The 14,347-nt window shown below is 43.3% G+C and overlaps 1 protein-coding gene across 3 annotated transcripts in view; it reads left to right on the top strand.

Annotated features, from left to right (window-relative positions):
- Nucleotides 1-255: 255 nt before the first annotated feature.
- The window catches only part of Su(var)205 (Suppressor of variegation 205), a 60,655-nt gene continuing 46,563 nt past the window's right edge, over nt 256-14,347 (top strand). The window contains exon 1 of one of the 3 annotated variants that reach the window (XM_067104190.1): nt 256-358. Coding sequence is in view for 1 of the 3 variants with exons in the window: in XM_067104171.1 (XP_066960272.1) it covers nt 487-490 (4 nt within the window). In the remaining 2 variants the exon portion in view is untranslated. Of the gene's footprint in view, nt 491-14,347 lie in introns of all 3 variants that reach the window. The other 2 variants (XM_067104181.1, XM_067104171.1) reach the window with 2 other exon arrangements.

The raw sequence follows: 14,347 nt of genomic DNA, 5'->3' as shown, positions 1-14,347 counted from the left end.
TGAGGCATGTAAATGAAAGTGGTGATGTTCCCCGGATAATGAAGAGATGATTAGCTCTCCGATAATCAAAACCGCCATAACAAATTGACTTCTTTACGCGGGAACGAGAAGTTAGTCAGCTGAACATTTAAATTTTAAAAATATTTCATAGAAATATAAATACATCAAGAATTTAATTATAAAAGCTATATTTGTTTATGAATTAATATTTTTTGCGAGCATACCTCGAAAAGTATTTTTGTAATGTATCGTTGGTAAATACACTGTTGCTCAATTGACTGAAGCTCTAACGAAGATCGCGTCCCGTCCGGCCATTGTTGAGCGCAGTTTAAACATCCAAATATATAAGTATTTCTAGGCAAGTGTCCAGAATAGTCTACAAGTGCTTGAAGCGAACAAGCATAAGTAGATTGTAAGCTAGGTAGGTTAGGCAGGTGACTGAAACTTTGGCCTCTAGTGGTGGTTTCTTCTGGCGTCCCTTCACTAATGGGTACGTCAAGAATAACCTTTTGTGCTTCTTACCTTTAATGTTTGTCTTCTGCTGTTCTGCACATGTTACTTTTAATTCCTTTCGGCTTCCGCTCTCACGTTTCATGGAATTTTTGGTGTCAAGGCTTTAAAGGACGTGACCCCTTAGGGTTAGGTTGTGACTGTTAGGAGACCTTGCCTCATCGGCTTGGCCAAGCCTCGCAACGAAGGCCTTTACCACAGCTGACGATTTAGCTCTGACGGTTGATGTGGCATGTTAGTTTTAAGGATACGTTCCAGATATTTTCATGAGTTAAAAGTTTGAAACGTCGCTAAATCCTGTAGCCAATGTTGAGATAAGCTTGTGCATAGAAGTCGGCTGACTTCCTTACCTATCCTGTGGCAGACCGTGTTGGCTGTCGACCCATGCTCTCAGTATGTTTATTCAAGTCGGCAAATATGCTTAACCCCCAAAGGACAGTACCTGTGGAGTAGAGTACAGCTTAGGCATTGCCAAGTTCATCCAGGTTGGCTTTCACTGATCAAAGGGTCCATTCTCTGTAATGTTTTCCCATTGGAAACTAACACTAATGTATTTCCATGCCAAACCTTACAGTGGTAAAACTGAAGAACACTGCCGCAGCCAGGTTCCTACCGGTTGTCAAGTACAGTATTTACCACCATTTTTCATGTTTTTGTCTTTATTGTTTATATATGTTTCGTTTGTTTATATTTGTTTCATTTATGTTTTTGTTTATGTACATCTTTTATGTTTATATTTACTGCCTTTTTATGATTTTGTATTCATCCAAAAGGGGGCTGGTACTAAACACAGTGCCCCATAATGCACATAAACTGGTTGTTAGCGAACCAAAGGGTTGCAGTATTTTTCTTCAGTTTTACCCATGTAATTGAGGGGTAGAATGTAGTGAGAGGTCATGGATTACTCTTGAGGTGGGTCTTGGGGTGGTGATGCCACCACCCCAGCCATGTTAGGATATGGCATCTAAGGTTAGGTTAGGTATAGGGTAAATGATCGGGCCGTGACACGTTTCGTAATTCCCCCTGTGCTCCGAACACTTCCAGAAAATGCATTTGTATACAGTGCCATCAGCATCAGTGAGACTTGTGGCCCCTCTACACAGCATGATGAGACCTCTGCGCTCTTATCAAAGTAACTGTTTTCCTCAAAATTACAAAATAATGGCATATTAACGATTAAATAGAGGTTCATGAAGTTTTAGCCGTGCATGGTGCTAACTTACCGGCCATGATGCTTCGAAATTTTTACTTAAAACACCTAAAAGTAGATGAATCATACCATCTTGACATTTACCAAGCTACTTATGTTAACAGACTGCCCATTTCCTGTGTTAAATCTGCAAATGTACCCATAGACACTGACACTTGTTTCCTTTACATCAGTGGTAAACGCTGGCGGCCATCTCACCGTGGATAGGGAACTCCAGCGAATTCTGAGACAAGGTTCAGCGCTTTTGTTGTGAACATTATAATGTATTTTTTGCGTTTTCCTATCTTTATATTAATAATATATATTTCAGACTAATTATATATATATATATATATATATATATATATATATATATATATATATATATATATATATATATATATATATATTTATATATATTTAATACACAGTAAACCTGTATTGGCGTTCTCATGATTCGCAGACTCACGCACTCCACGGGTTTCTCTGTGGAACATATCTAACCATTGTTTCGCGGAAAAATTCACCCATTTGCGGTATTTTCACTGAGAAATATTCACTAGTACTGTATTTTCATATAATTTGCATGAATAAATGCTTTCTGTGATAAAACTATTAAAAAATACAGGCAGTCCCCTGGTTTTACGATGGTCCGACTTCGACGTTCAAAGGATTCTGACGCTTTCAAATATATTCATCACAAATTATTTCGGTTCTGACGCATGTTCGGGGTTACGATGCGTCATCGCCAATCTGACCGGAAGAAAATATGGCTCCAAAATGGCAGAATAATCAAAATTTGGAGGCCTTTTTGATGAAAAACTCAATAAAAATGCAGTTTACATCGTTTTCAATACACCCAAAGTATTAAAAGTAAGGTTTTCTTAAGATTTTTTACTATTTCGACGATTTTCGGTGTACGACACGGCGTAAAAACAGAACCCCCGTCGTAAACCTGGGCTGCCTGTACTCAGGTATATGCATTTTTACAGAGTTTTTCTGTGTTTAAACTATCAAAATGGGCAGTTCTAAGTGTTTTTGGAGAGGGTGTTAAGTATTTAGAGGGGGTGTTAAGTATTTGTGGATTTTAGCTATTTGTGGGGGGTGGGACACATCCCCCGCGAATACCGGGGTTCACTGATATATATATCTATATTTATATTACATAATGTAAGTTTTGTAAAATATAATGGTGTTTTAAGTAATAATTTTGGATTTATTCTTTATTTCAGTCCTGTATTTGGACGTCATGGCGTCTTGACTCTCTTACCAATTCTGGATAAATTGTCGTACTCTAAACTTTCTTGCATTTTTACCAAAGTGGTAACATTCATATGCACACTTATGTTAGACGGTTACATAGTAATATGGGCTTAAATCAATGAAAAGTCTTAACAACAAAATATTACCTTTTATCATGAACAATTCACTGTCATCTGCTCTTGGATGATTATGGCAGCCAGATGTACAATAAGGCTGGAAAATTGTCCCTGCAACAGTTTTGCTACTTAAATAGAGTAAAGTACTGTAAACAACCATTCTTATGTATTTTTACTGAATTAAGAACAAAATGTATATAATTACAATCAAATAAGCACTGTGGTGTTTCAGTTCTGATGTCAGTAAGGATAAAACCGTGGGTTACAAGGTAAAAATGCATTTCATTTCAACCACATGACCGGAAATTCCATGTCTCATACGAAATTTCACTAGTATAGGCAATAAAGGATTGTTTTATCGTGCTGATTACAACTAAAATCTTGAGTAATATCGATAAACATTACATAGGCCTATATACGCAGTTAGTGTTCAGTACACTGTTAATTCAGCGCTGGGAAGGAAGTGTGCAAGGGCGACAACATAGTGGATTCAAAATTACCTCCAACACTTATTTAACGAAGACTTCACATGCTTCTTTTAGTTTGTATGGCAGTTTCCTATAGCTCATTTTGTTAATGAAACTTCAATCTTTTGAAAGGTTTTGCTAAAGGTTTACTTTTTGTTGTTTCACCAATTAAATATAGAGTGAAAAGTGAAAATTCAGCGATTGATGTGTCGTGCGATCATTTACCTTAGGTTATAGCCCCTCTGAAAGGCCTAGGCTAGGCCTGCAATAGCCCTGACCCATTACCTTGCATTTGCTCCAGTTAAGGTTCTCATTTTTTGTCCTGAGAAATATTGAGAAATATGTTTGTAGAGTAGTTTAAGATCTTATCCTTCATTGTACATCTTGATGTGGTCTGATTTTATCCAAAATGTGAATGACTGTAGGAAAGGGCAGTTACATAGACATATTTAACCTTTTATGGATGGGTGCCATCATATGAGTATCTATAACAGTTTTTGAGTAATGGATAGGCTATGAGTATTAATATTGCATGCCATTCAGTTTGGATGAATTTAGCGGGGAAAAATGTTCATATCACTTCAGTGGCCCATAAATGACTTATAGCAACTGTTATAGCTCAGCATGGGAGAGGCATCGATCAGTGTGCCTTAAGATTTCAGGGGGAAATGCACAGCCTCTCTGCAGCTCCAGGACATCTTTTTATTTATTTGTTCATAAATAACCCAGGGATTGCTGTTGATTTTAGTTCTTTTCTTTTATGGTAGTTTGTTGGCTGTAATTGTAATTTTGCAAAGAAAAGTACAAAGAAACACTGTATTAGAAAAAACATGTATACCTCACAAAAAGTTACTGCATCACCCTGTCACAGTAAATCTGGTAAATATTTTACAACAGATATACTGAGAAGTTGTTATTGATATTAGTTCTTTATCTGTTATGATATTGTGTGAGCTGTAATTATAATTTTTATATAGGTAACTTACCAAGTAATTACATAGCTATGAGGTTTCTACCCATGGCAGTCTCAAAGTCGCTGTAAGCACTGTTTTGTTTAGGCAAGTGTCATTGCCCCACCACTATCGGGGACCGGGGGGGAACAACTGCAGAGAGCTTCAGTTCATTTTCTGCGGGCCCCCAATCAACATTGGTGCTTTTTCCTGCAGCCTTTTTCATTGTTTTTGGATGTTTTCAAGTTTTCTTGATGAAGTACTGTATTCATTGTAGCCATCAAGCCTTAGCTATTGTGTCAGCTTTTGTTAACGTCAATTTTAGCGGGTTTTCAACATGTCTGATTCTAGCTCTTCAAGTATTAGATTTTGCCCTGAGGGATGTCAGACTAGACTTACTAAATCTTGTAATGATTCCCATACCAAGTTGTTAAGTGTAGGGGCCAAGATTGTAATAAGGAAAACACTTGCATTGAATGTCATGATTGGGATGATAAAAAATGGAAGGTTTTGCAGTCCCATCTGGACAAATTAGATAAGGATAGGAAGAGGAAAGCTGGCTGCTGGGCTGAAAATGGGAGCTGTGTAGAACCTGTTCTTATGACCCAGAAGCAGAGGATAGTGCCATTTTCCTCTCCTTTGGTCCTTATTTTGTTCCTTGAGACTTTACCTGCCAGATATAGGCCTATATGGCTGTAATCTCCCGATCCGACAGATTTTCAAAATTAGCAGCTGCGCGGTAACCGGTCAGGTAGATGATACACATTCCGCGCTGGGAGGCCCGGGTCAAAACCATTCCATATTCTATTCAGATTTTCTCTGTGGACTGTCAGCTTCTGTTGTCAGTTCCCCCCATTTTTATTTAGTTCGAATTTATTGTCACTTAAGTATTTGGTTGTTTTGGTATTCGACTTGGATCTGTGACTTGCATCGCTTTTCTGGACCACTTTGATTTTGCTTGCCCAGATTTTCTTATAATTAAGATGTCTTCCTCTAGCTATCGAGTCTGTAGCTTGGGTGAATGTAGGTGAGGCTATCGAGGACTTTTGATAGTTCCTCACACTTTATGTATGATGTAGGGGTGTTCAATGTTCTATGGATAATCGGTAATGAATGTGAGGGTTGTCACAGGGTGAGTGGAAGAGAAATATGAGGCCTATATGCTTAAATTGGGCGTGATAGGTTGGGAGTCTTCTCCAGGAGTGCATCTTAGATGGACAGTCAGGGTTTTCTCCTGCTGTAACCTGTAAATTTTGAGTACTAACCCTCAGGTTTGTTGCTGCAGAGGTAATTCCTGGCTCTCGTGTTGAGTCAATGCGTGCTCTTGAAACTAAAGTGAATGCAATTCAAACGCAAAGTGTTGGTGTACTAATGCCTAGTGTTGTGGAGGGCGTCAGATCCAAACCCTATAATGCCTCAGGCCTGGACTCTGCCGAACTCCAGGACCAGGAGGGGGCATGTCCAGAAGCCACGCATGAGGGTTACGAGGGGGCTTCCCACCGATCTGGCGTCCCTTCGGCGGTCCTGATGGCGCTACCCAGGCTGCAGGATCGTGCCAGGCACGCATCCTGAGGATTGCTTCTCGTCCTCCGACACGTCCTCCCAGCGTCGGGGTTGGAGCTCTCGGTTGGACTCTCGCCCTCTTAAAGAGAGAAGCGAGAGGGAGGGGCGCTTCACGATCCTCTTCCTCTAGGCGTTTTGTGCTCTTCCCGAAGTTTCAGTGGATATTCCTCTGCAGAAGAGAATAAAGTGTTTTCGGATGATCCACGGCTACTCAGCGCCCCTGTCGCGCTAAGGCAAGGGCTGGGCTTCTTCCCCTGTGGGAAGGGAAGGAACTCTCTCGCCCCTCTCCTTCTCTCAAATTCAGCCTTCTCCGAGGAGGTTGTTTCTCAACGCCGTCAGATTTTGTTGGGTTTGCAACAGCAGCTGGATGCTCTCATGGAACCTTTCAGAGATTCGACCTCGTGCCTGATTACTGCCTGTTAAGAAGTACAGACTTTCACCTTCGTCTCCTCCCTTCGTCTTCTTCGTCTGCTAGTTCTCCGATCTCTCGTCTTGCTCACCTAAGAGAGTGTTTGACTGGCCTCCTCGTCTTCCCGTTTTTGAGGTGTTGGCGTTTTCTCTTGTCTCGCGCCAGGCGCGTCTTGCTCTTCGTGCGCCCACGCTTCACGCGCCTCACCTTGGCCTTTCGGCGCGCGCCGCGCCTGAGTCTCGTCTGCGCCTATCCAGGGCGCCGCGCGGCGACCTCTGTGACTCTCCTTCCGTGCCCCTTCCAGGCTGCGCGTCCTCCGCCAGGGCGGCTCCTTCGCTCCTCGCGTTAGCTTCAAGTCTTGTGTTGACCGCTCCAGTTGTTTATCATGTCGCTCGCTTCCGCTTCCAACAGGATGACACGCTAATCGTGAAGCGTTCACGGCCCACATGTTTGCAAACGAGTTCATCCCGTTCGCGGGAGTTCCGGCGCCGTTTTCTCAAGATGAAGAAGTCTTGCCAAACCCCATTGAAAGTCCAGGATTGGATGTCTGCCAGAAAAATCAACGGAAGAACATCCCTCTTTCGTCCCTTCCGTTTGTATGGGAAAAGGCATTTTTCAGGTCTTCTTCAGTTCCTTCTGACTTCTCAGGACTCTGGCTTTTTCTTAGGATCTTGTTCTTCTAAGACTTTGGACTCCTGACTTAAGATGGACCACCATCTTGAGGCCTCTTCCAGGACTGTTGTCTTTGTCTTGGAGGAGCGTTTTGACGAAAAATCCGAGAAATCAAATTTTCTGGGATATTACTTCTGTGCATCATACAAGGCCTGACTATCTTCTCAGACTGCGTTTCAGTTTTAAAGTTCGCCACAGTTCTTTAGGAGTCCTGTTTCATAAACAAAGCTGCAGTTAAGCCTCCTTTCTCCAAGCCATCTCTTCAGACTGGTCAAATTACATTTTCATATAAGGCAACTCAAGACCTTCTTTCAAGTCCTCTATATCAGTGGTAATTTCCTTTTAGCTATGGAATAATATCTAATGCGAGGAGGAGGCAACCCTGTGGCAGCCTGAGTACGCATCACGGAGAGGGTTTCCGCTAGGGCAGCCAGTGACAAATGACTCATTTAACGCTCAGACACTGGTAGGACTAAGTACTGCTTCGCTGGCCAACCTCAGCCGTGTTTTGACTTTGGTCCCTTCAGCTTCATTTAAGCGAAGTTATATTCCTTTTCTGGCTCTATTTTTGGCTTTTCAATTACCATCCTGTCAAGCCAAAAACATCAACCTGCTCGAACAGATGCTCAAATAAATACACAGGTGCCAGACAAAAAATATCGTTTTCAAAACTAAAGTTATCTGGGCACAACATTCAAACTGCATCTCCTTCATCACGGTATTGACGTCTCAATGATACAAAAATGGCCAGCTAAATGTTTGCCTAACAAAGGGGCTTCCAGAGAACTACAACACGAGACCCGCACCACGAGAGTTTTCCCGAAGGAATGTCACAATTCAAGAGAGGTAGCAAGTGCTCCTTTCATCACCAGACTCCCTTTGCAACCAGGCTTCATTTTGCACAAGCCTGGAAAGAGTGACAGCCCGGACGTTTGGTCCCTCCTACTGTTAGAGAGGTTACTTGCAGACACTTCCCTTCCTGTCTCACCTCCTCTTTTGTTTTTGTTTCCCAACTGCCTTCCTGTCAAACAGAAAACTGTTTGACCTGCTCAGCACAGATGTTCGAGCGGAGAGCAGTGGAACAGGTCTTGGCTTCGCTGTGTTCCAATCGGGATTTTACTACAGATTGTTTCTAGTCCCAAAAGACTTTCCAGTAGGCTGGAGACCCATCTCTTGTACGTCCAACTAGAGTCAGACAATTTGGTCGGACAAAAAGTTCAAGCTGGAGACCTCACCAGTCAATCACTAAGGCCTTGTCCCGGGGATTGGATGGTATCTTTGGATCTCAAGGTCTTATCTTCACGCAACAATTCATCCACGTTCATGAAGTATCTCAGGTTGTCTTGGGGACTAGGCGTACCAGTTCAGGGCTCTCTGCTTTGGACGTCTCAGTCAATAATGGCCCTACCACGTTGGAACTATCTTCCGATCAGCGAAGTTAAGCAACGTTGGGTCTGGTCAGTCGATGGATGGTTGAGGTTGTCCAGGGGCCAGATGCGCTGTTCAGGGCTCTCTGCGTTTTGCTCGAGGGTGTTTTACGTCTCGAAAAACGTTGCGTGCAGTGCACCTGTCGCACGTCAGGATCACTCTACTTGGACGACTGTTGATTGGCGTCGTCGAAGCGAAGGTATCTGGAGGACCTTCAGTTGACTCTGCAACTCGTGCAAAGTCCTGGGACTTCTGGTCTGTGGAAAAATGCAGCTGATCCCCTCACTGTCCATTGTGTCTGGGGTTTCAGATCTATTCAGCTGACTTTTAAAGCGTCTCCGTCACCAAGAACGGCAACTTCTATGTACCGAAAAAGTCTCGGCCTTCTTGGAAAAGGAAACATGCTAGGTGAAGGAATGGAATGGAGTCTGCTGGGGACCATTTCCTAAGCTGGAGAAGTTTGTTTTCTGGGGAGTCTGCATCTCAGGCCTCTTCAGTTCTTTCTGTTGGAGAACTGGCAAAGCAAGGAAGACTTGGAAGAGGGTGAGAATTCTTCCTTATATAAAGAGGATCTGTAGTGGTGGCTCGATCCCAACGAAATTGGCAGAAGGGATCTCCTCAAACTTCAGACCCCAACCTAGTGTTGTTTTTCGGCCAATTCGTCAACAGGTTGGGGGCAGCACTAGAGGGAGAACCGTAGGAACCTGGAGAGGAACAGGTGTCCTGGCACATCAACATCAAAAGATTTGCGGCTATCTTTTAGCTCTCCAATTCTTGAGGTCCAAGTTTGCAATCGTGTCAAGTTGGACAAACTCGGACAATACTACTGCTCTCGTTCCCTGTTCAGCCTTGCAAAGAGATTATTCTTTGAGCCTATGCTCGCAACATTTCGATTCTCACAAGTTTTGTTGCAGGGGTCGAAAAATGTTCAGCAGACCTGCTCTGTTAGGCGCCATCAACTCCTGCCGAGAAGAATGGACCCTTCATCAGGAGGTTTGCCAAGATTTTTAAAATCTTTGGAGTTCATCTCTTGTGGATATTTTGACCTCAAGAACGAGGCTCCCTCTATAAAGCTCATCTGTACTTTCACCGACCCTGGGGCAGTTGCGATGGATGCTCTTCCCTGGGATTGGACGGGGATGGATGTTTTACGCCTTTTTCCCCGTTCTAAATTCTGGGAGAAGTCATCGCAAGATTCGACCTCACAAAGGGACGAGGATGACTCATCCCCCACGTTTTGGCCTTGAACCACTGGTTCTCGGTTTTCTCTTCTGGTTGGTAGGCGTTTCCAGAGGACCCTTCCTATGAGCAGACCTGCTCATACAAACCCACTTCACGAGATATCTTTGAATCTCCCGCTCTGAACCTGACTGCTTTCAGACTATCGAAACTTGGTCAGGCGAAAGGGGTTTTTCTGCAACCCAGTGGCAGGCCATCGCTAAACCAGAAGTTCTTCATCTAAGGATATATCAAGCAGTGGCAACCTTCAAGGTTGGTGCAGAAAGAAAGGGCTTTTCCTCTTCCTCTATCACTGTGAGCCAGGTTGCGGATTTTCTCCTTTACTTAAGAGAAAAACTCGATATAGCAGTTCGACTATCAAGTGTTATCGGAGCATGCTTTCGATTGTATTCAGACACAGAGGATTAGCTTTGTCTGACAATAAGGACCTCCACGATCTTATAGGCTCTTTCCAAGATCCAAGGTTCCTCAGCTAATTCCCCTGCTTGGAACTTGGCGTGGTGCTCAAGTTTTGATGTTTAGTCCTTTTGCAGGCCTCTCCACTCTGCATCTCTTAAGGATGTTGCACAAAGCGGTCTTCCTCATTCCTCACGGCTCCGAAAGTGAGCGAAGTTGGCTATCAGCCGTCATGTGGGCTTCAAGGGACACAATGCTGTCTATTCTTTAAGCCCTAAGTTCTTGGCTAAAATGAAAGGTCTTCTAACCCTTGGCCTAGACACTTTGAAATTAAGGTTTTGCAGACCTTATTGGACAGGAACCTGAGGGAGTTCTATGGCCAGTTAGAGCTCTCAAGTACTACCTTAAAAGGACACAGGACACTCGTGGTCCTTGGATACATGGTGTTCTGTGGGGCAACCAATTAAACCTATGTCGAAGAATGCACTGGCATTCTTTATTAGGGACATCATTAAGGACGCACACTCTAGTTGTGACGACTCCAACTTCAAGTTGTTGAGAGTTAACGCTCACGGTGAGGGCAGTTGCTACCTCCATGGCGTTCAAGAAAAATATGGTACTCAGTGACATTCTCAGTGCCACATTTGGCGAAGTCAATTCGGTGTTTGCCCTCACACTCTTGGCAAGATGTTTAGGTAGCATCACGAAAATTGCTTTTCGCTGGGACCATACATTGCTGCTTCAGCAACCTTGGGGACAGGGGGTAACTCTGATCCTATCCCCTTTTTAATTGTGTTTTGTGGTTGTTGGGTCGACTACTGGAGGCAGTCTTCCCAATCCTTTGCAAACTAACGCTTTAGGTGTTGGTTAGGTGGTTAATGTGCTCTTTTGTCCTCTTTGTATGGTCTATGAATCTAGTCACATTGTGGTCACGCCCCGTTGACAGATCATCTAGAAAGTAAGCCAGCTATATAGGTCACTACCTCGCTGGGGTCTCTAGTAAAGCAGAAGCAGACTAGGTGACAGTAACCACTCAGTCAGCTACGCTATCAGATAAGGAACCAAAAAATAATTTTACCAATAATTGGTTTTTTCCCCTAATTCTTGGCTGTCTCTACCCCCTCCAAAGGTGGTATTCAGCTATATATATATCTGGCAGGTAAGTCTCATGAACAAAATGATATTTTAATGATAAAATAAAGTTTGTTCATACTTACCTGGCAGATATATATTCATATTGCCCACCCTCCTCCCCTCAGGAGACAGTGGCGTTAGAAAATCTGAATAGAAAATGGGAATGGTTCCTGATACCGCCTCCCAGCGGCTGGAATGGGTACTAACCACCTGACCGGTCACTGCGTGTGCCGTGAGTTTTGAAATTCTGTCGGACTTGGAGGATACAGCTATATATATATCTGCCAGGTAAGTATGAACAAACTTTATTTTATCATTAAAATATCAATTTTTTGTTTACTGGGACTAGTGAGTTAAGATGTGCTCACTAGTTAGCCTTCAGGGAAATGTTCCAAGGGAGGCAGTAGGGTTCCACAAAGCTTCTTTTGCTTCACAAAGGCTTTGAACTGCTTAAAGAAGGTTACAGGAATGGTCCCGGCAGCGGAGGGTTTTTCCTGCTATCATGCAATCATGTAAATCTGGAGATGCAAGCGTTAAAAGTAACTTTGCATCCACAAGTGGTGGGCAAGTTTTCGGTTACTTCTCTTCTTTGATCACTAATTAGAGAATAAATTTTTGTACATTGTTCTACAGTCAATTTAGAGTTGGCCTTGCTTTGGATACTTTAATGTTAAATTATTACAAGAATATTAAATTTATCATTTATTTTAGAAGGAGGCTTTACTTTGTTATCTTAAAGTATTAAATGTCTGAGCATATGCCAGCTAATGTTATTCATACATTTTTTACATTGTTTTTATGCCCAGAGACCAGAAATTGCTATAAAGATATAAAAATTGTTAGTAATCAAAACTAATCAATTGGTTCTCATTCAGCGTCACCTTCAGGGACAAAAACCAGAAATTTCACCACTAACTCTCCAGTTTGTTTCTAAGCTCCCCACCAACAGCGTTAGGAGCCTGTTCTATTTTGGACCTCCTGCCTCCCTGCCTCCTGTTTTCCACACGCCTCCTGCCTCCACATGCCCTCCTGCCTTTCCACACATTTTAGCCTCCTCCCTCCCCTGCCTGACTCACAGCTGCCTCCAGTTTCTCCTGCCTCAGCTCTCCAGCTCAGAGCACACAACACCCGGCGCCAGCTCATGTCCACCTGGCACCAATTCTCTCCTGCTACTAGCTCTCGTATATTGTCCACTTGTTCCCATGCCTGGCTCCCTTCCCATGCCTTTGCCAGTCAGGCTAATTATCTTGAATTGGGACTATTGTAAGAGTGAAGTGTTGAAATCACTGTGGATAAGGTGGCTGTGGACACTCTAGATTAGAAAAGCTACTGCATACTGGTACTTCTGCCAGTCCCAGGAATTGACAGTTCAGCTGCTGGAAAGGTATCTTACTGGTATTGTAGTGGTGGTGATTACTCTAATCCTCGGATCTCCTGACTTGAAACCAGAATATTTTAAACTTTGGGGAGAAGTTTATACCCCTGGACCATTGGTCCAAGTTTATCGATAAAAGATTTGCCCTTGATAGTCGAGCCTGGTAGTCTATCTGTCATTATTTCTTAGACAGCCACTGAAAGGTGTCTTGATGGAGGTGCAGTGTTGAGCAGCCACTGGAAAGGCATCTTGATGGAGGTGTAGTGTTGGTCAGCCACTGAAAGGCTCTCTAAACCTGGAGAGTCCAAACTGGTAGGCATTAGGAGGTGGTACTCTACTCTTGGAACAACCCCCTTCTTTCAAAAGCCCATGCCAAATTCTGTTGACTCTTATCAGAAAAAGCATTGGATCTTCCTGAACTGATTTTGATGGAGCATCCTACCTTTCACCACTAAGTTTGGATGTTCCACTGAGCTCCCAGCCCCTTTCGTAGAGCGGTCAGGTGCACAAGTCTGAAGCAGTGAAGTGGGTGCCAAGCAAGCAGAAGAGACAGGCTCTTTCTCGAAGCATCATTTCGCTTGGAGACCAAAATCGGGCGCTCACAGATCTTTATCACCTCTTCCTCAAAACACAACCATCGTCGCAGAGTCCTCTGTTTTGGTTTTCAGACTCAACTCTCAGAATTTTCAAGCTCCTTTCCATCTGCCAAGAGTTTTCAGACAGTACGTAAGTTTCTTTGCTCGGAAACTTAGTGGATGTACCTCTGGGGATTTCATCGTCCACCATTGATGGGCTAATTTTTTCTTTTTAGAGGATTGCATTTGACGTACAGAGTTGGTAACAGCATGGTTTTGGACTAGGCTTCTGTTTTTTGTTGTGCCTAGATTTTGGTGGATTATGGACGTTGCAGCCCATTTTTAAGTTTGCCAGATATAAGATCTGTTCCACGTACAGCTCTGCATATCCTTCAGGTTGTCTGCTACTGTCAGTCCTTCAACTTATTTTCACAGTCGGTGCTGTGTTCCTTCCAGACAACAAAAAGAAATTCTTTTCAGGGCAAAATCAAGTTTCAGGCTCCTTATTCTCCCAAACAAAATTTTTCAGGGCTCTAAGGTCTGACAGTTGTTTCAAGCCGTGAAAGATGTCCTTCCTTCCGAATGGACCTTCGATCCCCTGGTCTCTCGGGATCTGTGGACTCTATGGGGCTAGATGACTTTGGGCCTGTCTGGCACAAGGATCTTGGCCTCTCCTGGATTCTGCTCCCAAACCTCTAGTATGATGGCAACAGCTCAACAGACGTCGATCCTTCTTGGTTCTCAGGTTGCCTTTCAAGTTCTTATGGCAAAACCCTAAATAAGTCTCAGGCTCACAACGTTACTTAGGACCCTAGTTGCTGTTCTGCCCTATGTAGAATGACTTCCAAATCTGCGACGGTTTTTGGTGGACCCTCCAGGTTCATTCCCCAACCATTTCTCCTCCGTAAACATCTCTCAAGAGATACTGCCAAAGGTGGTTCCACTCTTACCCGGACAGGCTTCAGGCGATCCAGAGGCTTGTCAGTCAAAAAGGTTTTGAGACATGTCGTAAAGACTATGGCATGCCAACATCAATCTTTTAGCTACATCTACCAGACTAA

The sequence above is a fragment of the Macrobrachium rosenbergii genome, chromosome 1 (genome assembly GCF_040412425.1).
Source record: "Macrobrachium rosenbergii isolate ZJJX-2024 chromosome 1, ASM4041242v1, whole genome shotgun sequence".
Classification (NCBI taxonomy): Eukaryota; Metazoa; Arthropoda; class Malacostraca; order Decapoda; family Palaemonidae; genus Macrobrachium; species Macrobrachium rosenbergii.
The sequence above is the reverse complement of the archived record's forward strand: the minus strand, read 5'-3'. Positions and strand labels throughout refer to the sequence as shown.